This window comes from Catharus ustulatus, chromosome 6, assembly GCF_009819885.2.
Source record: "Catharus ustulatus isolate bCatUst1 chromosome 6, bCatUst1.pri.v2, whole genome shotgun sequence".
NCBI lineage: Eukaryota > Metazoa > Chordata > Aves > Passeriformes > Turdidae > Catharus > Catharus ustulatus.
In genome coordinates, this window is record NC_046226.1 from 15,648,742 (window position 1) to 15,671,136 (window position 22,395).

General features: G+C 39.8%; 1 protein-coding gene across 1 annotated transcript; it reads left to right on the forward strand.

Moving 5' to 3' along the window:
• The first annotated feature begins 13,697 nt into the window (after window positions 1-13,697).
• Window positions 13,698-17,125, forward strand: LOC116998030 (serine protease inhibitor 2.1-like). The gene is made up of 4 exons (XM_033063322.1): window positions 13,698-14,343; window positions 15,126-15,396; window positions 16,013-16,160; window positions 16,931-17,125. Exons 1-4 carry the CDS (start codon window positions 13,698-13,700, stop codon window positions 17,123-17,125), a joined length of 1,260 nt encoding a protein of 419 aa, XP_032919213.1.
• Window positions 17,126-22,395: the final 5,270 nt, after the last annotated feature.

A 22,395-nucleotide genomic window follows, 5' to 3' on the forward strand; every position in this document is an offset into this window, starting at 1 on the left:
GTTAATGTACAGATTAGATATGTGGTGGTGACCACTCTTAAATCAAGTATCAGACCTGATGAGTATGGCATGGCTACAGAGGGGCTCTCCACCTCTTAACTGATGTTATTCACTGTTTTTTGTAGATGAGACTCTTCATTGATTTAAGTTGTCATAGTTGCATGTTTGTTTGGGCCTTGCTTTTTTTTTTTTTTTTTTTTTTTTTAAAGAAGGTTGCGTTCATGCAGAACTGTCATTAGCTCTGGGACAAAATAGGCCTGTGTGATATTGACAGCATAAATACATCTTCTAGAAGAGAAGGTGAGGAGCATGTAGGTAGAGAGGGTTGTGTATGTCTGCTTCCTCCTTCATGGCTGCCTTCTCTCCTATTTTGTTATGTTGACTGACAAATAGGTACAAGTTATATCACTTTGCTATTTGTGTCCATTTTCCTACCAACATGACATTCATAACTAGCACAGACCTTACCATGCATAATGCTTACTACCTTGCACAGTACCATTGTTGTCCAGTGAGTCTATCAGAGCCTTGCCTCTCAGGTGTTGTCCCAGCTTGGCTGCTGCAAAGGGCTCTCAAACAAAGGGGTGCTTTTCCCCTGCAGATGTATACTGCCCTGCCTACTGTTTCTGTGAAATCTATAATCCAGACTCATTCCAGGGCAAACTTTAGAGATTCTAAGAATTTGATCTAAGAAAATAAGAGATAGATTTGATATCTGCACTTTGGCACCCTGGAGCAAATCATTGTGAAACAAATATACAGCTTAGAGCAGCTGGAGAACTACTTCTAGCTTATGCCTGCATCTAAAGCAGCTCCCAGAAGTCCCAGGCAGCAGGAAGCACAAACCATCTCCCCCTGGTGCCAGTGTCTGTACCATTACTGTCTGTACCTGGGAGATTACCCATGGCAGCGAGCGCCATTCCAGTATTGTTTGTAGGATCAGGCACCCTACAATAACACCCATATCCCAGCAGTGGTACTTGCTATGTCTCTTTGTATAACCCCTTCTGTTCTCAGACTGTCTGGTAATACAATACAACATTGGTACTCTTTTTCTATCTGCTTCATGGTTAGTATAGCCACAATATTATAAAGAGCTGTTTTCACTATTAAGAGACACAATAATCAGTCACATTCATAATGACCCTGCTTATTTTATTTCCTTGTTCACTCTCCTATTTTTCTTCTGGTTTTTACAACATCTATTATTTTATTTCTTTGCCCATGTTCCTGGTATATATCCAATCTCTGGTTGCAGGAGGGGTAAATTATTGACTAAAGTGGGTTAGTCTGTTAATAGGTATTAAGCACTTACACCAGTCTTTGTACAGCCTTGAAATATGCAGACAAATGTACTATGGTAGAACAACAACAATTAATAAACCTGACATTAAAAAGTTTCTATTTTTTCTATTTTACTTCTATAATTCAGAGTTAAAAATTAAGTATGATTCGAGCAGGTTTTTTTGACGAGTGTCAACAAATAATTATTAATTTTCTGCTCATATACATTAGATCAGTGCAGTGATGCCAGTAATGACTTTCAGAAGGCCTCCTGCCTTTAGCCTGAGCAATAAATAGTAGGCTATCTCTGCTAGGCAGAGAACCTTTTGGGATGGCTGGACATTCATTTCATGCAAAAATGTTTATTCAGAAAGTGTGCTGCTTCTACCTTAGCAAGTGCATATCTTCTGCATGTCTCATCTCTCTTCTAAAAAGCTCTCTTGACTCTCTCCAATTGCTGTATTGTCAGTTTTTGGCACATTTTTGAGCTGCAGTTCCTGTTATGTCATAAACAAAACACAGGCCATCTATATCATACCTTTTTGGGTTTTAATAAATTAGGACAGGGAAACAAGAGCATTGCTCAGAAGCTTTATGTAGAGGAACCCGCTTCCAAATAAAAATCACAGCAAAAAACACCCTTATCTCTATGGCATTCAAATAAGGCAATAAGAAAAAAATTTAGTGTTTCCCAAACTGAAAATTAGGTGTACTAAACTTGCCTACATCACTGGATCCATAGCAAACCTTGATAGCGTACTTTCTACAGGTTGTTACAGATATTTATAATCTACATCACTCTAAAGGCATTGCAGATTTTCCTAGGTCAGAGAGTTTTCTGATATAACCAGACCTTGCAGCTTGAATTCCTGTAAAAATGTACAACAGTGCATTTGGAAGTAAATCCAAGAAACCCTAACTTGAAAAGAAAAAAAGAAGCATATTCACACAGAAAATTAAACTAGAATTAAGGAGAAAAATTTCAGAAATGGAAGTCAGAAAGTCAGAATAGTTAGTTCAACTTCAGGTTTTTTGAAACTGCAGAATTTTTAGTTCTAGGAATAAGTATGACAATAAATGTTTATTGAATAATAAACATGACTGTCATAGAAACATAGAATCTTCTAGGTTGGAAGATCAACCCTTAAGATGAGCTCTAGCCCTTAATCCAGAACAATCAAGTCCAACCCTGTTCCTGAGTGCCACATCCACACATCTTCAAAATACACCGGAGTGGTGAATCAATCACTTTCCTGGGTGGCCTGTTCCCATGTTTGACAGCCCTTTCCATGAAGAATTATTTCCTAATACTCAGTTTAACTCCCTCCACTTTGGCACAACTCAGAGCAATATTTCTTCTTCTGTCACTTGTAACTTGGGATAAGAAACTGGCCCCAGCTGACTACACCTCTCCTTTAAGAGAGTTGTAGAGCGTGATAAGGTCCCCTCTCAGTCTTCTTTTCTTTAGGCTAAACACCCTCAGCTCCTTCAGCCACTGTTGATATGACTGACTATCCAGACCCTTCCCCAGCTCTGCTGCCTTTCTCTGGACATGCTCCAGCAGCTCAGTGTCTTTCTTGTCATGAAGGGTCCAGAACTGGACACAGCACTCGGGGTGTGGTGACATCAGTGCTGGGTACAGGGGGACAATCCCTGCCCTGGTTCTGCTGGCCACACTATTGCTGACACAGACCAGGATGCCATTGGCCTTCTTGGCCGCCTGGGCACAGCTGGCTCATGTTCAGCCCTTGTCAACAAGCACTCCCAGGTCCTTTTCCACCAGGCATCTTTCCAGCCATTCTGGACTATTGCAGGTGGTCGTTTTGACTTGGTGCTTTGGGAGACAGTATCAAAGGCTTCACTAAAGTCCTGGTACACAACATGCACAGCCATTCCTCATTCGCTCAGCTGGTCACCTTGCCTCCAGAGAAGGAGGTCAGGTCAGTACAAGTAGCACCTGCCTTTCATAAACCTGTGCTGGCTGGGCCTGATCACCCAGTTGTCCTCTGCATGCTGTGTCATGGCACTCACGAGGATCTGCTTCATAACCTTCCCCGGCTCTGAGGTCAAGCTGAGTGTCCTGTAATGCCCCAGATCCTCCTTCTGGCCTTTCCTATAGATGGGCAGCCCATTTGCCACCTCCATTTGTTTGGGACCTCCCTGGTGGGCCAGAACTGCTGATAAATGATTGAAAGTGGTTTAGTGAGCTCTTCCACCAGCTCAGTCAGTACCCTTGTGTGTCTAAGTGGTGCAGAAGTTTGCTGGCCATTTTCTCTTCTTTTATGGGGTTTTCTTCCTCATGTGCCTGTCTTGCAGCTCAGGTGTCTGGGTACCCTGCGAGCAACTGGTCTTATTATTAACAACTGAGGCAAAGAAAGCACTGAGAATCTCAGTGTTTTCCTCATCCATTGTCACAATCTTCCTTCTTGCATCCAATTAAGGATGGAGATTCTCTTTTTAAGCTTCTTATTGCTTATGTGTTTATAGAAACATTTTATTGTCTTTTACAGCAGTATCCAGAATCCTTTGCCAAAGAATTCTTTGAAGAGTTGATATGTCCATATATTGTAATGGTTGGTATATTCCACATACTTCTGAAAACTTATAAAATTCCTCAGGGCAGGACCTAAACCAATCATAGAGTAGTAGGGAGGGAATACCGTTTATAAGCATTGAGTTCAGGCATGTGTTGTTAAGAGAAGTCAGAGATGATGTGGGACTTTATTAAATTGTGATATGACACATTTTACTTGTGGTTTCATTTTGTTCATTGTGAAGGATCTCACAGTACTCAATGGCTAGCTGATCAGAGGAGAATCACTGCCACTAAATACAAGGCAAAGAACACGAGGGGAAAAGGCCTTGGTTTATACTTGGCATGATTTGTTCTTTTCAAAACCATTAATTATACTTCTTACAATCATATGAATGCCTTGCTACTTACCAGTGACCCTACACAAAGATTCTAACCAGATCTCTTATCCCTCTTATTTAGTGTTTCTGAGTTTTATTTTTTATTTCTGTATCAAATATTTTTTTAAATGGGAATATCTCATTAGTAATCAGATTCATAGCAAACTTAAATAAAATTTAATTTTTAATGTGAATTAGGGCTCAGTATACCAGTTCTAAACCATTTTTCCTTTATTCTATTCTATTCATATTTCCTTTATTATCCTAGAGTATATGATAAATCTGGTTTTAGTTCACAAAAAACACAAATGCAAATAAAACTATCAGTGGAAAAATAATGACATCCTCATTGCTCAGGTCCTCTACAACTGATGCAGAGAATTTTCCATTCTGACTTGAAGAATTGCGTGCACAATCAAAACAATTGTTTTCTTTCCAGTCAGACTTTTCTACAATTGCCTTTAAATAATGTCCATAGTCCCTTATTTGTATTAGCTTCACATAAAATAAATTACCTTTCTCTCCCAAGAGAAATTTCAATGCATTGAATTTTTCACAAATTGTGACAAAAATTTAAATATTCAGCAAATTGCCTGAAAATTGTTTTGAATTTTGTTTTCCATTTTACTGTTAAATAGTAGGAAAAATTATCAATTCATATTATAAAATTATAAAACTTAGCATAGAATATTTTCATAATTTCTCTTTCAAAATGTTGACAAAGTCAAATATTGATGAAAATGTTAAAGTTTCTCGGACTCTGCTTTCTTACATGGAAATTTCTCTCAGACAGCTTCCAATAAATCTTTTATGAGAGAAGATTTTTGTATGGAACATTAAGAGCTACAGGAAGAGTCTGGATATTTTTGCAATCTAGGAAAGTTTCTCAGGTGTGGGAAAATTGTTGAGCATTTGTGAAGTAAATTGTAAGTAATATAACACTGAAGTTATAGCTTGGGTATAACCCTACTTCCATCAAAGATAAGCAGGGGCCTCCAGCTCAAAAGATTTAGGGACTTCTTTGCTTTGGTTGGCCACTGAATGTCTATAGAGAAGAAGTAAAAATAATTACTTTTACTCTAAACTATGAACAGAAATATGTTTAGAACATGCTGGTAAAAAACATCCTCCTTAGTAGACAGCAAATCCTCTTTGACATAGTCTTGGTTTCCAGGATTCTGTTTTTGGTGAGAAGACCTTATTCACTGTGCTTCAGAAATTACTTCAGGAGGGATCTCAATAATTCGGAGATTTCCGGAGATCAGGGAAGACTAAGTGCCATCTCTGCTGTAATATTTGGGTGTTGGGTTTGGAGCTATAGTAATTAAGTGTGTGGAGGCGAATTAGAAAAACAAACGTGTTTGTTAAGAGATTAATTCAATCATCATTAGTATGAGAGTCGGAGCATTCACAAAGGCCAGAGACCAGTTCAAACTGGTTTTCATAATCCCCACCCACCTAAGTTCTACCAAAGGCATTAATTTAAAAACATTGCATCATCAAGAAAAATAAAATACTCTCACTGGCTGATCAATGAACCTAAGAGCAGGACATCGTCACCTAGAAGCTCTTGTGACCTGATTAACCTTTTTGCTCTCTACGGCTGACCCCATTCTTGCTGACCCTAGCCCTAGAAGTGCCATAATGCTGTGCTGCTCTATGCAAGAACACACCTGGGTATTCTGTGAAAATCAGTCTGGGCTTTCCCTCATCCCCAGAGGTTAAGTTTCAAGGAAGGGTCTTGATGTGACTCCTTTGGGAATGCCTTCCTCTATAATTCTTCAACAGGCTCCATTTGCCATTGCTCTCCAAGATAATGGAGGAAGCAGGAGTAGAGGAATGATGTGCCAAGATGAGAGTGGTCTGCAAGTGACTGTGTGTGATGTGAGGAAAGGCAGGAAAAGAATGTCAGAGGAGATATCAGTATGTAAGAGATATCAGTATGTAGGAGACAACACTAGGCAGGGTATCGTCGAGTTTGGATTAGGGAAGTTTTGTCATAGTTCCAACAGTTTTGCTGTTCAAAGTGACAGGTTTGAGATGCTTGCGTAATGGCTGATTATACAGAAAAATGGCTTTGTCTGCATATTGATCTAGAGTAGGATTTTTAAAAGCTATGTGGTGTTGGTCTAAATTTTCTCCCAACATGGTTAAAAGTGTGGCCACAGCACAATTTGATCTATTCTATATCCATTCAAAATAAAATTGAAACCTGCTTCTCTTCTGCACTTGTTCCCTGGTGCATTCCTGTTTGCACCCTCATTTTCAACAGAGCTGTTCTGTATGAGTCTGAGGGAGACTGACAGGGCATAATAAACATGGTAAATTGACTCTGTGGCTTGCAAGACCACTTTCTGAGTCCTTTCTTAGAGTATTAGCCAAAATCTATATGGTGTGCTTGGGCAGCTGAGCTTCTGAGTCACAGAATAATGTCATTACTGTTTACTTCAATCTACTTTGACCAACTTTACTTGACAGCTCTGTGAATAAAGGTAGACATTTGATCCAGTACCACTCAGGAGCACACAGGAGGTAAAGAAAGCAATTCAGATGAGATGGTCCCAGATAGCATGGTCAGTGGACCAAATGGGAAGGTGAAGAAGAACTTTTTAATGAAGGCTTCCAGAATAATGTTAGTTGCTTAAGTCTTGAATTACTCATTGGGATGGCTCTTGTTAACTATATTTTCATATTGTATAGGCACACATTTATTAAAATTTTAAGTACTATATTGCTGTCAGAAACCCATAATTAATTGATTAATTCCTTTCTTTCTTTAACGCAAGAACATTATTAGGAAAGAAGGACAGACCAGTAGTTACAAAGCATTGGGTTGGGACTTGGGAGTTTCTGCTTCCCTTCCCAGCCCAGTCACAGGTTTGTGTCGCAGAAACTTAGCTTCTTGTCTGCTTATAGCTGCCCCCTAAGACTGACCATCCTTCCTCTCTTAGCTTACATAGTCAGAGCAGGAGTTAGATGCCTTACCATAGGTAAATAATATGATTTAAAAGCACAATACTGGATGGGCAATAGATGAAGAGGTTCAGGTGAAACAATCCCTGCTGGCACAATGCTTGGGTCAAACCGAAAGACGAAAAAAAATCAGTGAGCGCAATGGTCTTATCCTTCTCTGTTTTCCTGTGTAAGATTCCTATGCTGTAGGTGCTGGCAATGGATATTTGCATTTTCTAGACATGAAAGAAAAATGTCTGGTAAAAGGATTGGCCTGTGCAGTGTCATGTGGTGCGTAGAGGTTACTAATACTTGCAATACTTGGGTGTGCTTAATCACCCGTGCCCATGCTGTAATGTACCTCATAACTACCACCCCTAGAATAAAAGTACGAAGCATACCAGGAAAGAAGACACTTTTTGTAGAGTCCAGAGGACATTTTATGGAAGCTTGCAATTCAGAAAACTTTCAAATTTCACTTCGAAGATGTATAAAGCTGCATCCTGCAGAGCAAAGATTTTCAAATTGTGTATCACTGTTACCAAGTGAGGCATCATGAAATAAAACTGATAAAAATTATCCTGTCTTCATTAAACTCAATAAAGAACTAAAGTAATGCTCAAGACCTTTGAAAGTATATTTTTATTTTCACATAATCTAATCTCAATGAGGAAGTTAGAGGTCTCATTTTTATTTTACGTATGAGAAAACTGAAGTATATTAGTATTAGCAATGTTCCCAAGGCCAAAACTGAGCTGCTCAACAGAGATACCATCTATCCTGAATTTTCAGCAGTTCTCTCATCAGGTGGTCCATCCCAATCTGAAATCATTCCAGTATCCTGAACAATACTTGGCCAATTATTGTACTTGGCCAAAGATATTATTTGAGATCTTTATGTTCAATATGATTATTTTGTCATCTATTTTGGCAGTCAGAAAGAAAAGAAAACACAGTGCATACTATTCTTTCACAATATTCCCAATGGAAGTAGCCCAGATATTAAAATCTTGGTAGCTCTTTCATTACTAATATTGGCATTACAGAAATATTCAGGTCTGAAAAGAAAATCCATGGTAAAGCTGTTACATGTAGAAATAATGAAAAATCAGCCTTCTTTTGAAAGATTCTTGGGCCTAAACAAAGGTTTCTAATGTTAGAGCAACCTGCCTACTCTCCTGGCCCTTTTACAGGTGACTGTGGTTCCTGTGTCATTCCTGCCAATCTGCACACACCGAAGCAGCAATAGGGGGTTCATTTGTTGTTATCAGTGCACCATACATGTAACACACCTGCTACATTCAGTGTATAGTTTGCAACTGGAGTTGGTGTTCCAACTGAAAAATTATGATGAGTGTTCACTACAGTCATTGCCACTGGCTATTTTTTAAAATTCTTGTCCTTGTTCTCTCTAATGATGCTGATTCAAATGAAAAAATGTTCTGTGAGCTGAAATTCCCCTTCCTTGTGCAAGTTTTCCTCACTACATATAGACTATATTTCATCTTAATTTCACAGTCCCTTTCTAAAATAATGAATTTTGTCTTTCTGACAGGACAGTAGAGGAGATTCTCCAAGAAGTGTTGAAAGCATGGCATGACCATTATGAGCAGATTGTGCCTTTATTCTTCATTATATACCTCATCCAGACTAGAAAAAATATAGTTCATCAGACATGCACACATCTCCAATCTTGACAATTTTCCTGCATTCTGAGTACCCAATCCTTCCCAAAGACTACTACATAATTCAAGCAAGGAAATGGAGGGGAAGGGAATGTCCATTTCCTTTCTAATTCATACTCCATTTCCTTCATATTGCTGCTCTGTCAATATGCTCGTGGTCTGTGTTCTTTACACTAAGAAGTCTTTGTACAAGTCATGACATAATGGATTTATAGGTATAAAATTTCTTGATATTTGAAGTTAATTGTGTATTTGTGAGCCATAATCCCAGAAGAGATTTATTGTTGCTAAATTGATACAAAAACTCTTAATTTCCTTACCTAAGGTATAGAAGAATAAGAAGAACACTGGACAAGTTGAGTGCTCCTCTTGCCATTGAACATGCCAGTCGCTGGTTAATTAAGAACCCTTTAAACCTGCTTTGGAATGTTCCATTCAAAATAAAACAAACAACCATGAAAATGTTTGCAAGGCATTAGTAAATGCATAAAATTAATATATGGCTCTATTTCTTCTAAAGACATCAAAATGTGAGCTGGGGTGTGGTATAGAAACTGACCTACATGAACTATACAGCAGTAATATGGACTCAGGCAATGCTGGCTTTATCGTGGCTTTAATTATCAGAAGGAATAAAACACATCTGTTTTGGTATTTCTGTGTTCTGTACTTTTATTCCTATAAAAATAAATAGTAGAGCAGAAGATCTATTTATCATTAGTTAAATGATCAGCATGAAGCTGGTTAACATGGTTTCACGACAGAGTTGAAGCTGTGGTCAGCAGGGAGGCGGGACTGTAAAGGCTCGTGGCAGTGCGTGCTACACCTGGCATGCATGCCTCTGTCTGCTCATCATTTTAGTTTCAAGCTGCTGTAGTACCTTATTTCTGCTGCTATAATGAAATGGTAAGGAAATGCCTTGTTAAATTTCAGCTTAACATCATTAAAGACAAAACAGTAATTACAACGCATCACAAATGAAAGAGAAAACAAGAGGCTTATAACCATTTTGTAACACACTTCGCCCTTGACCACCATGACCTGTTATTCACCTGGGCTTTGATGAGTAAAATAATCTCTGTGTTTGTGACCTTTACAGCCAGAGTTAGAAGGAGCAAGTAAAAAAGGAAGAGGGGAGGGGGGAAGAAATATAGAGGAAAACAAAGAAGGGGAGTGTCCAATGTTTATCTATGTTCTGTCTCTACGTTTATCTATGTTTGTAACAACAAAATTACACATGTGAGTAAACAACTACAAAGAAAAGAGTCATCACAAATGGGGAAATGTATTTGATGTCACCATGCAATCATGGTCTTTGTTGTTAACTGGAAATATTCAGTCATCTTGATTCATCAGCATTTAATTCCTATTGGGAAAAGTTAATAGAAACAAACGGCAGTTGTTTTCATTTGAACAATTTAAAAGTGTGTGAGAGGGCAAGAAGAATGAGAAGTGGGTGCACGCATGAAGTGTGCCAACATGTGGGAGTAAACAGCCTGCTACTTGTATTCCCACACCTGCCCAAGGCAGAGACTGAGATGCACACAGAACTGAGATAGATGAAGGGACCACATCAGCCAGGGTGGGAAACCTACCATGGAAACGTGTCTACCACATACCCCCTCAGTGGTGTTAAGCTACAGAGTGAGAAGGTGCAGGCAATTCTTCTGCCATTCATATACAGGCTGAGGATCGTGCAGAAGATTTGTCTCTGGATAGATTTTGGAAGAGCACCAAGCTGATGTGATATGTGGCTGTCAGCTCCATGTGTGCTTCATCCCAACACAGAAAGTCGGACTTCTGGCACCAAGAGTTATCACCTGTTTCTAGTGATTCCAGGCACAACCTCCTGGTTTCCAGTAGTGTCCTAATCACACAAAATTAGCACCAAAGCTCCTCCACATGGTCAGAGGCAACAGAGAGGATGTCACAGCTACTATCGAGATGGCTGAAGATTGTCAACTTCTTTGGCTGAATAAGAGAGATGATCCTTGCAAACCCTGTTTCATCAATATTTGCTTTGCTCCCTCGTTTTATTTGGTTGGCTCTGATTTTTATCGGGTCTGTGTAATGTTTAACATCTCTAATTCAGCAGAAGATGATGAAGCAGTATAAGTAACGGTGTGGGGAACAGCATGGTCTGATGAATGCAACGGCGCCCCTGATTTTGTAAGTACTAAACATGCATTTTCTTAGAGTTGGAAATTATGTTTTCCAGTGGTCAGTGGAATTTTAATATTAGGTTGATTTCATTTGTCTGTTTGTGATTTGGCTCTGTGTGGATGTTGCAACAAAATATTAACCAAGTAGGCATGCAAAGGACCAGTGGGACCTGCTGTTCTGGGGGAATATGCTTAGACTGAAATCAAACTAAAAAACCCTTTGAAGTCATGGGGACTTATTAAGTACTTGTTAAAAGAGAATACTGATGTAATCACCTTTCAGGTTGGAAACAACCTTCACAGTGACTCAAAATTAGTATAATCCCACTAGTGACTGAACACCCAGGTCCAATTTAAAAACTCTTTTGGTGACTTAATTTATAAAGCAACAATTGAATTGCTAAGGCCAGGCTCTCTAATTAAGACTGAGTGTAGGGGGTGGGTGGAAGGCCACAATTTAAATTTAATTGCCCTTTTTACTCCCATAGACCAACTAATATGTGGTCTGGAAGAGAATTATTTTTGAATCTCCAATTTGCATAAAAAGTACTTCTAGGTTTAACAAAGCCTTTACAATTTCTTCAGCTTTGAAATGTTAACAGAAATATTGGTGGCAGAAATTTTCTAATCTCAAAATGTTGAAAGTAGCTGATTTTCATCTCTGAAAGGAAAAGTAGTGAGGAAAACTTGATGAAAATATTCGGTGTGTTCCAGCTTTTGATAGAAGTACTTATTTTAGATTTATGTAGAGAGTTATGATACCAGGAGATGTTTTTTAACTGATCTGTTACAGGAGAAGTTAAAAACAGAGCCATGCTTAATAAAGTTTGCTGCAAAAAAAACCAAACCCAAACCACATTCTTTGCTTCAGAAATTCTTTAAAATTTAGGCTAAGCTCTGTATGGATACAGGAAGTAAAATTATTTTTTTCTTTCTCACTTAAGTGTCCAGTATCTCAAATACTAGAGAAAAACAGACTATGACATGTTAAACATCAAATACTTTTAAAACACCTTTCATGCTGACTTATTTCTACTTTTTTCCACAGTACATAAGGGTTGTTTGGATTTTGCCTTTCAATTTTTTTTTTTGGGCTGTGAAAAAGAGGCAGAGTTCTGCTTAAAAGAGATGCAAATAGTTGAATCATATACCCACCTTTTGTTTTAAAGAGATTCAAATTTAGTGTTACCACTTGTTACTGGGGTCCCTGCAGTGGGCCCTGGTTGATCTTGGGCAGACGGTACACTCAGACCCCAGCAAACATGAGAACACACAGCTATCTATATGTTTGCTATGAAAACAAGAAAGACCATCAATATAGAAATAAAACAACTGGTGAATCACCCAGAATCGTTGAACTTGGGTTGCCATCAGAAACTCTAAAAGTTTAGATAATATATACAGTCATCTTTCACCTCTAGGAATGAATGTAGGACCAAGAGAACTCTACCTGGATGTGGGAAAATATATTCCTGAAAGAAAAGGATACAAACAGGCTGTATTGGCTGGAAACCAGAAGAGGACTATGACAGTAGAAAAGTTCTAGAAATGTTTTCACGCTGAATATGTGAGGGCAAAAAGCCTATTTTCATTGATAGCTTGTTACAGCTCTGAAGAGGATTTATATGAGATGCCTCCCCAGAACTGCAGAGAACTGAACTCAGTAACCCAGAGTCTTATTCCAGCTTGTGGGGAGAGCAGGTGGCTCATGTAAAGTATATCATGTCAGCTTTAGGAGAACAGCATAATGAAGAAACTTGTAATCTCAGAGGGAATTAATCTGTGTCCTTTGATGTCAAAATGGGATAAGTGCTCCTCTTCCTCTTTGACCCAGATTCCATGCAGGTTAACCCATGGTGAGGGGCAAACCACCATTTAAGAAACTACAAACACTTGTTGCAGCTCCCCCAAAAAGAGGATTCCTTCATTCCAAACATTTACTCTTTACCTGATGCAAACCTGCTGCTTGCCTCGTGTCCTTGTGCCCATCTCTCTGTGCACTGCTGTCCCGGCACAGGATGCTCCAGGCTTTTGCCTTGAAGTTCACATAGATGACCTTCTTCCATCATTTATCAGTTGTGGCCAGTAACTGGCCATGTGAGTAAGTAACCATGAAGTAAACAGTGGTGTGAATTTAACAAGCAGAGGATAGTCCATGATAGCTCTCTGTCCATGTACCGCTGTCCTGAGGAAAGTGAGAGAATTTAGTCAGTCCCAGTGAGTAGTGAGCTGCCTTACATGTATTTCCTTACATTTCTCAAACTGCTTTTGGGCAGATGCTGTGGAGTATTTGATGTCTTTGAAACCCACACCCTGTCTTACCTTGCAATAACTTTTTTGTTTAGATATACTCTATAGGAGACAGTGTTTTGGGAAGACAATGTCATTGTTAACAAAGATTATTATGGACTGTAGCTTTATATTTTCATTGACAATGGAAAAAAGTATTGTTTTTTCAGAACAGTTGCCATGGAATATTATTACTTTAATATGCCTGACATTTTAATCCATAACCTATTTGAATTTGTTAAGTAAATTTGACATGAGAACTTTAAGCATGCTATGGATGTTAGATATTTACAGTTGAACTATGCAACATTTACGCTAACAAACTATTCATTATTTCTTACTAGCAAGCACATCATTACCATCTGCTCATTTAATGACTGTTTATTTTGTGGCAGAATAATTTGAAAAGAAGATGAAGTATCTCCTGTGCCTGTGTTTACTCCTTGCTGCTCTTTGTGCTGTAACCCGTTGCTGCCCTGAAGACATTTGCCGTGAAGTCAACAATACTAACCTGAAGGATGGAAGAGAAAATTTATTAACATATAGTTGTGACAAGAAAGGCTCTAACTATGCAGATTTTGTATTTAGATTTTACAAGCAAGCTTCATCAAAAGAAGCTGATAAAAATGTTTTCTTTTCTCCCATGAGCATCTCCACTGCCTTTGCCATGCTGGCTGTTGGTGCTAAATCAACCACTCTGTCTCAGATTTTTGAAGGACTGGGCTTTGACAACGTGACTGAGACTCGCGTACATGATGTACATGAAAGTTTTCACAAAGTTTTGTCAGTACTGAACTGTGCAGATGTTAATATCACATTAAATATAGGGAATGCCCTTTTTACAGCTACTGGGTATGAACCACAGGAGTTATTTTTACAAAATATCAAAGAATTTTATGATGCAGATTTTTTCTCCAGTGATTTTCATAAACCAGAAGAAGCTAAAAAGCAAATCAACATATATGTAGAGGAGAAAACCAAGGGCAAAATTCCTGAATTAGTTGGTGATCTTGATCCAAGTACTGTACTGGTTCTTGTTAACTATATTTACTTTAAAGGTAAGATACTTTCAATAATATTTCAATAGATAGTTTTGATACAAAATAAAAATTTTAGGGAACTTCTGATGACTTATTACCAGAATGATGATTTAGGAAAGAGCTAAACTGTGCAGGATGTTTCAAGTGAAGATTAGATCTGGCCAAAAGCAGAGTATCTGATTGTTGAGAAATACTGATTTCTTGGTTTTGACTCAATTTGCTTGAAAACTGTGGACAAAAAAGTTCCAGTCCAGTGGATCCTCATTGACAAGGATGCACACATTCTCACCAGTCAGACTTGGTGGACTGACATCCTTGCACAAGGACCCCAGTTTTATGGTAGATCTACTAGGTGCTCTTCATGAAAACCTGGGACATAGCATCTTGAGGGCCTGTGCTTCTGGAGCCTTGCTCAAATGTTAGGACTCTTTAATTGGTGAGGTATTCCATACCAAGCTGAGTGCAGTCAGCTTGTGTGGGGCATGGCCTAACAAAAAAGGCATAAGAAGTCCTGGGACTGAATGCTGAAATGATTGCTTTTAAATGGCATGAAAGGCATTACATAGGCTCGGAGTAGAGGAAGGCCTCTCAATTGGTCATCAGCCTTTGGTTGTTCTTTAGCAAGACATGATGTGCTCACACGAAATATGATGAGCTTTCTGCACAACTAGAATGATTTATTGTGTATTTTGGAGGACACTATATCTCCAGTGTCCTACATTAAAGCTGATCTAATTCAGATGAACCATTTTTTGCGATCTTCACGTTTGAGTGCAACAACCTCTCTTTTTCCCCATTAGCTGCCTGGGAAAAGTCTTTCGATCCTTTGCGTACATTTGAGGATGATTTTTTTGTGAACACAAATGTGTCTGTTAGAGTGAACATGATGCAGCGTGATGGCACCTCCAACATTTACTATGACCACGATCTCTCCTGTGTGGTGGTAGAGCTGCCTTACCAGGGCACTGCACGAGCATTGTTTATTCTGCCTGATGAAGGGAAGATGAAGCAAGTGGAAGATGCTCTCTCCAAGGAAACTGTTTGCAAATGGGATAGCAGATTTGTGACCAGGTAACTCTAAGCAAATGGATTGCTGTATGTGAGGATACATCACTCTTTTTAAGAGAAAATGCCAATTTCAGATCACCTTCTACTGGACATAATGTCCTGATTTCATATAGGGAAGTTTTAAGCAATTCCCCAAATGAGTCAGAGCAGAGCATAATCACTAAGAAACTGCAGGCTCTGTGACCTGATAGAAGGGGTCACAGCATTGTAACAGCTGTCTCAAAACTTGCTTGGCTACTTTTTGAATCCTTACCTCTTCTTTCATGGTGTCACCATGTCTTAGATTTTACCCTCCTTTTCTCTTACTTTAGGCTTTCCACTAGTGGTCTGCTTACTCTCTGTAACCCTTTAACCAAAAAACTCTACTAGCTGGACATGTGGCACTGGGATGAAAGAGTGACATTGAAGAAATAGGTGTCTTTTCCAAAAATCAAATAGAGAATGTAGACACAAGAAGATGGTGCATCGCTCAGCGTGCCAAAATTGCTCAAGGACTACCATCAAACAAATTTGCAATCAAAAGAATGCTTTCAAGTGTTGCTGAGTTGCATACTACCCACCCTGCTGGCTGAAACGAGGCTGCAAGGACTCACTGTTCTTTTGTTCCTTTGATCAACAGGAGATTAAATCTGCAGTTACCAAAGTTTTCTATTAGTGGGTCTTACGACGTTAAAACCCTGTTTGAACAAATGGGCATTACTGAAGTGTTCTCAGGTGATGCTGACCTGTCTGGAATTAGTGGCAATCGCGATCTCCAGGTTTCACAAGTAAGTAGAGAGAGCAAGTGATGAGATGGTGGTTGGTTGTTTTGCTTCTTTATATTAATGAAGTTGTAAGTAAAACTCGCCATGACATGTAGGGGCTAGCTCAGTAGTTGTGCTTTTTTACAGAAAGAATCTGCCAGCTCACTTTTGTATTACTTTAATGCTGTTATTATAAAGCTGGATATTAAATACATAGAAAAATCGGGCAACATTTTAAAAAACTTATTGGCACTGGAATACAATAGTTTACATGAAGTTGTGTCTACAATTGAGGAGTTCATTATGATATTTGTGTTGATTAATGTCTAAATTCTTAATATTCCCAAAGTTTTCAGGAAATCTCCAATTTGCAGTAGCAGAATTTGACTATGTCAGTTTGAGCTATGATTTAAAGCTAAAAATGCAAAATACTGCCCTATATTAGCATTTAAATAGTAGTTTTAAATTAACCTTGAAATTAGAGAAAGTGTTGCTAGAAGAGGTCCAAACTAACTAATAAAATACCTTGTAATGGGGTATTTTTATCTCACTCTATTCAGCACTGATGGGAATGCAATTCAGTGTGTCCATGCTAATTTTTGGCCCTCCTTGCTCTGTCCTGGCACAGAAAATACTCTTGTTTCAAACTGTTGGAGATTTATTGCACAATAAAATTTCATCCACTGGATTTATTACTCTTTCCTTCTCCTAAATGTTCCATAAGAAGAGAATTTGTTTTACTCCTGCTTCCTGTCCCATATATAAATGACAGTGTTTTCTCCTATTCTGTGCAGGCAATTCACAAGGCCTTGCTGGAAGTTGATGAGGCTGGAACTGAAGCTGCAGGAGCCACTGCCATAATCCTCACCAGACTTTCCTCTATTTCTCGTACCATCAAATTCAACAAGCCCTTCCTCATTTTGATCTCTGACAAACAAACTGGCACCACACTTTTCATGGGGAAGATTGTTGATCCTACTCAGGAGTAATCACTGGGTTATTTGGCATAATGATATTGGGTATGGGTTATAATGGCTACAGCATTTGCAGTTTTGGGCTGGGTAGTGCTGCTAACTAGTCTCTGACTGAGGAATATTCAGAAGTAAATGAGAAATGTCCTTATCAAATTAATAAGAAAACAAATTGTTAGAAATCACCATCAACTGACACTTTTAAAATATAACATTTTCCCCAGTTGAATAATTGTATTGGGTTTGCATGGCAAGCTGTTGGTAGTGGGGGCCTGTGGTGGGCCTATAGGGATGACTTCACTAAAAAGCTGCCAGAAGCTTTCCCCATATCTGAGGGAGCCACTGCCACCCAGCTCCAGGATGGATCTGCTGCTGCTGAAGGCTGAGCCAACCAGGAATGATAGTAACACTGCTGTGGTAACGTATTTGAGAAAGGAATAAAGTTATTTCACAGAAGTAATTGAGGTCACAGGAGTGCAGAGAGTGCAGAGTGAGAATAAATGACAGAAAGCACCCTCCAGACACCAAGGTCAGTGAAGAACGAGGACAGGAGGTGCTCAGGTGCCAAAGCAAAGATCCGGCTGCAGGCTGTGGTGCAGACCATGGTGAGCAGGCTGTCACCGTGCAGCCCATGGAGGTCCAGGGGAGAGCTGAGCTCCACCTACAGCACATGGAGGAGGCTCACTCGGGAGCAGGTGGTTGTCCTAAAGGAGGCTGTGACCCCATGGGAAGCCCACACTGGAGCAGACTCCTGGCAGGACCTGTAGACCCATGAAGAGAGGAGCCCACTCTAGAGCAGGTTTGCTCCTGGGCTTGTGACCCCTGCTGGAGCAGCTGTGCCTGCAGGAAGGACTGCACCCTGTGGAAAGGGGCTGTGCTGGAGCAGTTAATAAAAAACTGTAGTCCATGGGAAGGACTCACACTGGAGAAGTCCGTGGACTGTCTCCTGTGTGAGGGACCCCACACTGCAGCAGGGAAAAGACTCCTCTTCCTGAGGAGGAAGCAGCAGCAGAACCATGTGATGAGCTGACCATGACCCTTATTGCCCTTCGCCCTGAGCTGGGGCAAAGATGTTTTTTTTTTTTTTTAAGATCAGTTTTACTTTTCATTATCCTGCTCTGGTTTTGATTAGTAATAAATTCATATAATTTCTCCAAGTCGAGTCTATTTTGCCTGTGACAGTCACCTGTTTGTGATCTCTCCATATACTAATCTCAACTCACGAACCTCATTTTATTTTCTCTGCATTTTTCAGTCGAGGAAAGCAGTGATAGAATGAATTTAGTAGGCATTTGTCATCCAAGCAGAGTTAAACCACCACAACAATTCAACTTATTAATATGTTTTCCAAATTTTCCATGGAAGATAACTTTTTCTTAAGTATGTTGTTATATTTAAAAGTGAGTTCTCTCTGCTAAGGAGTTTTGTTCTGCTTTCAGTTCTGGATTATTTATCAAAAGCTTTATCCCAATAGATAACAACTCTTGTCATTCTACTATGTCTCCTCCAGTATTTACCTGAGCTGGTCCCTATAGAATCCTTTCCTCTTTATATCACTCTTTGCTGCCTAGGCTGCTGTTTATCCTCAATCAAGCTGCTCTTTCTCACATGTTCCAAAACTTTTAAGAAATCATTGACAAAATATATATATATATAATAATCCCAGAAACAATAGATTTATTCTAATGTAGCTCTTACTGTACATGCCTCTTTGCACTGCACAAGGTCAGCATAAAACTGTGATACAGTGACATTAGGCACAGCATAAACTGCGAAACAATTATCTGTGAAAAAATGTCATTCACGAATATTTGATCAGCTGGGGATGATCAATAAAATATATGGTGTAATTTAAGTATATCACTTAAGGAATTACTGCATCTCTTGTGTCATTCTATAAAGATCTTAAAAACAGCACCTTCAGCCACTCTTACTAACACAGCAGATATCAGTAAAATATGTCTTAAAGCTGTTAAATGAGTGCAACTTTTCTCATATGGAAAATGTGATTCTTCACATTCTCTCTTTTTGTGCCTATTTGAGTAAAACCTGTTTTAAGAAATACCTAAACACTTTCTTGCTGTTGTGGGTCTGTAGATCACCCACTCCTATTGTGGTGCAGCACTGGGGCTAAGCTCTGCAGCAGACCATTTATTGCACAGCTGCTGCCTCAAGCAAAAGCTAACTTTGACAGCTTCTATCTCACTGCACTGCTTTCATGCCATTGCTTATTGATCCTGGATACATTTTTTGCAAGTGGAGTTGAGTCCCCATCCCTAGGAAGATGGGGCTTCTGCCTGTTCACTGCTCATTTCTACAGTGATCCTGACAGACTGTTTTGAGCACTGCAAAGGTAATGCAAGCCCCAAATTAAAAAATGAGCTCCCCACCCCTGACATCTCTCTGGCCTTCTGACCTGTTCTCCCAAACGTGGCCCTCTTACACAGAGGTGCTCTACAGGGGCCCATTGGTGTTTGTAGGATTGGGGTATGGGGAGCTGTGCTTCTGACTCAGGGGGACGTGGACATTGCTGCCTTGGATCACTGTGCTCCAAGTGGCAAGAACTTGGTGGAAGCCCTGAGCTCTTGCTCCTCATGAGGCAGGATGGCATCACTCAGGGGACTGGGAGAGACCACACCTCTGTGCAAAGCAGCAGCTTTTACAGAGCTAAGATCAGTGACAGCTCGCTGTGGTGTGAGGCAGCCTGCTCTGGGGTGCCTATACAAACTCAACAGGAGCTGGGAGCAGCTCCCATGAGATCCCATCCTGATAAATCTGTGCACCAGGACTGAGTAGAAAGTAGGATGGTGAGATTTTTATCAGAGTCATAAGATTTTTTATCAGAGTGTGGTGGCAGAAAAACAGGTTGTTGGCCTGTTGCTAAAGGGAAAGAAGTTAGGAAAAATCCTGTCGTTGCCAGTACAGAGCAAAAGCTTTGGGAAATCACACAAAGAGCAACTTTCTTCCCCATCCACCTCCCAGGCCTTTGGGTTTGAGATGGCAGGACAACAGCTGCACTGGTAGTTGCCCTGTGAAGAATGACTGCTACTAGCAAAAGTATAAAATGGGATACTTCTGAATGCTGTTTTTGGAATTATCTTACCAAGCATCTCTACGGTTTTCCTCCAGATGAGCAACTTCATGCTCCAGACCAGCAGGTTGACCTGAATTGTGGCAGGGACCAGGATAGGAAGAGGGATCATCCTAAATCGCTCTGGAAGCAGAGGATGTGTAGGGGAGAGGAAACTAATAAATCTTGTGCCAAATATACACCAAAACCAGAAAAATGCTTACAGTTCACAGTATGAAAATCTATAGAGCCTGGGCACTGAACATACCTTGCTGATATTACTCTCAGCATAGTTCTAATAATATTCTTTAGGAACTGGACAATTCTGAAAAGCTTTTATAGGGAGATGGAGTATTTTTTCCTGATTCCAAGAAAATCTGTCTTGGTCTTCTTTGCATCATTTGTCCTTACAGCTTTCTTTTGTCATAATATATGATGGGGAACCCTCTTCATTCTATTAGTATTATTAAAGGTGGACAAAAAAAGAATGATTCTGATAGATACAAATAACTACAACTTTCATTTAGAGATTGTATATTTAATCTGTGGTAAACACACGTGCTTTATGGTGCCTCTCATCTGGAGATGCTTTTATTCCTCTACAATTCCCACTTAGGCATTCTCTCAGCCTATAGGGCAGAAAGATCCAAACTAAGCCCTCAAAGAAAACTAGACCTTCTTTATAAGCTAAAGATTGTAACCTTTATAACCTGATCCACCTAACTTCCTGCAGTGACAACAGAAGGGATAATACAGCTTACAGTGAAGCCTGTGACCACCTGTCATAAACATAAACATAAACATAAACGGCCTGCTCTGGGTCTGACACACATATGGGAAGTCATGAGAAAAAGGACTTACCTAGAGAGAGTTTAACTCAGCTGAGAAGCCCTGTGAGGGAAGATAGAGCCACAGGGCAGGGTCCGTGGAAGGCAGCCTAGCTGTGCCCCAGCAGAGCTACCCCACTCGAGTGCCAGACTTCTCCTGGCAGCCTGTGAGCCATGTGGGACACTGTAAGTTTGTTCTGTCTGACCTTGTTTATGGTCCAGTGGGACTCTGCTTGATGACAGGATATCTGCTGTCAGTAACTCTGTTTGCTTTTCACATGGCAGAGTCCATGTAGAATGTTGTTACAAAACATGAAGCAGTGGAATTGCAGGGCTACTGCAGTGTGTGTTCCTTTCAGCAGCAAGGAGAGGAGCTGACAATGCCAAAAGGAACATTTGCCAAATGCCAAAAGAGCATTTGGATAGTTACAGAAGCACCAGTTGCTCATATAAACTCTGCTGTTCAGATGCTACCAGTACTTTGGATCTGGAATGCCTTGAATGGGCACATCCATGCTATCCCCACAGCCATGTCATCTGCACAGCCTGTGAGCACTGCTGTCATGGCAAGGAAATGGGAATTTGGACAGGTTGTAAGCCAACCCTATTCTAAGTGTTTCAGTAGATTCAATGCAACAAAAGCTGCAAGCATTTTCCTTGTACTCACACTGATTTCAAGCAGAGAATCACTGAGCTCTTAAAAACCAGATGATTGTGATTATTCCCAGGCAGGGTAGGTTTTGAACTGGGATTCTGAGAACCCAGATACTCATCTTTGACATGAGTCTTGGTAGTTTTGGAGGTAGGGAAAAAGCTCAAACAGTGTTAATACCTAAACCAGCATTCAAATCATGTCTCCAAAGCACAGAGGCACTGGGATTTCCAATCAAAGATGGGAGTGCAAGAGAAACACAAACTTTTTTAAATGTGAGTTTCACTTGAAAACTCTAAACATTCACTGCAGTGAGAGTTAGAACAAGAGCAAATTATGAAGAGCAAAAAAGCAAGATGAGCACCATGGGCTGTGTATCTCTGAGTACTGTAACACAGCCCTGAAATCTTACCCATCCATAATACATTCCCAGTTGGGTACTGCACATCTGCCCTTACCCATGTGGGATAGCTTTCATTAGACATAAATACAGCATGTATGTTATATCATTTATTCCCTCTAAACAGTTAGCCACCAAAGACCAATCTGGAAATATCCTTCATATTAAGCTCCCAGTCCCAGGTATAACAGTGAATCCATTGAAAATAACTTGGCAATTGTACTTTCTTCAGACTAACAATTTTAAAGAAAACTATAATTCATCCATTTCATGTAAATGTCCTTGACATTACTAACACCCTGGTTGCTGGTCAGCTGATGTTGTTGCAAATTACTGTGG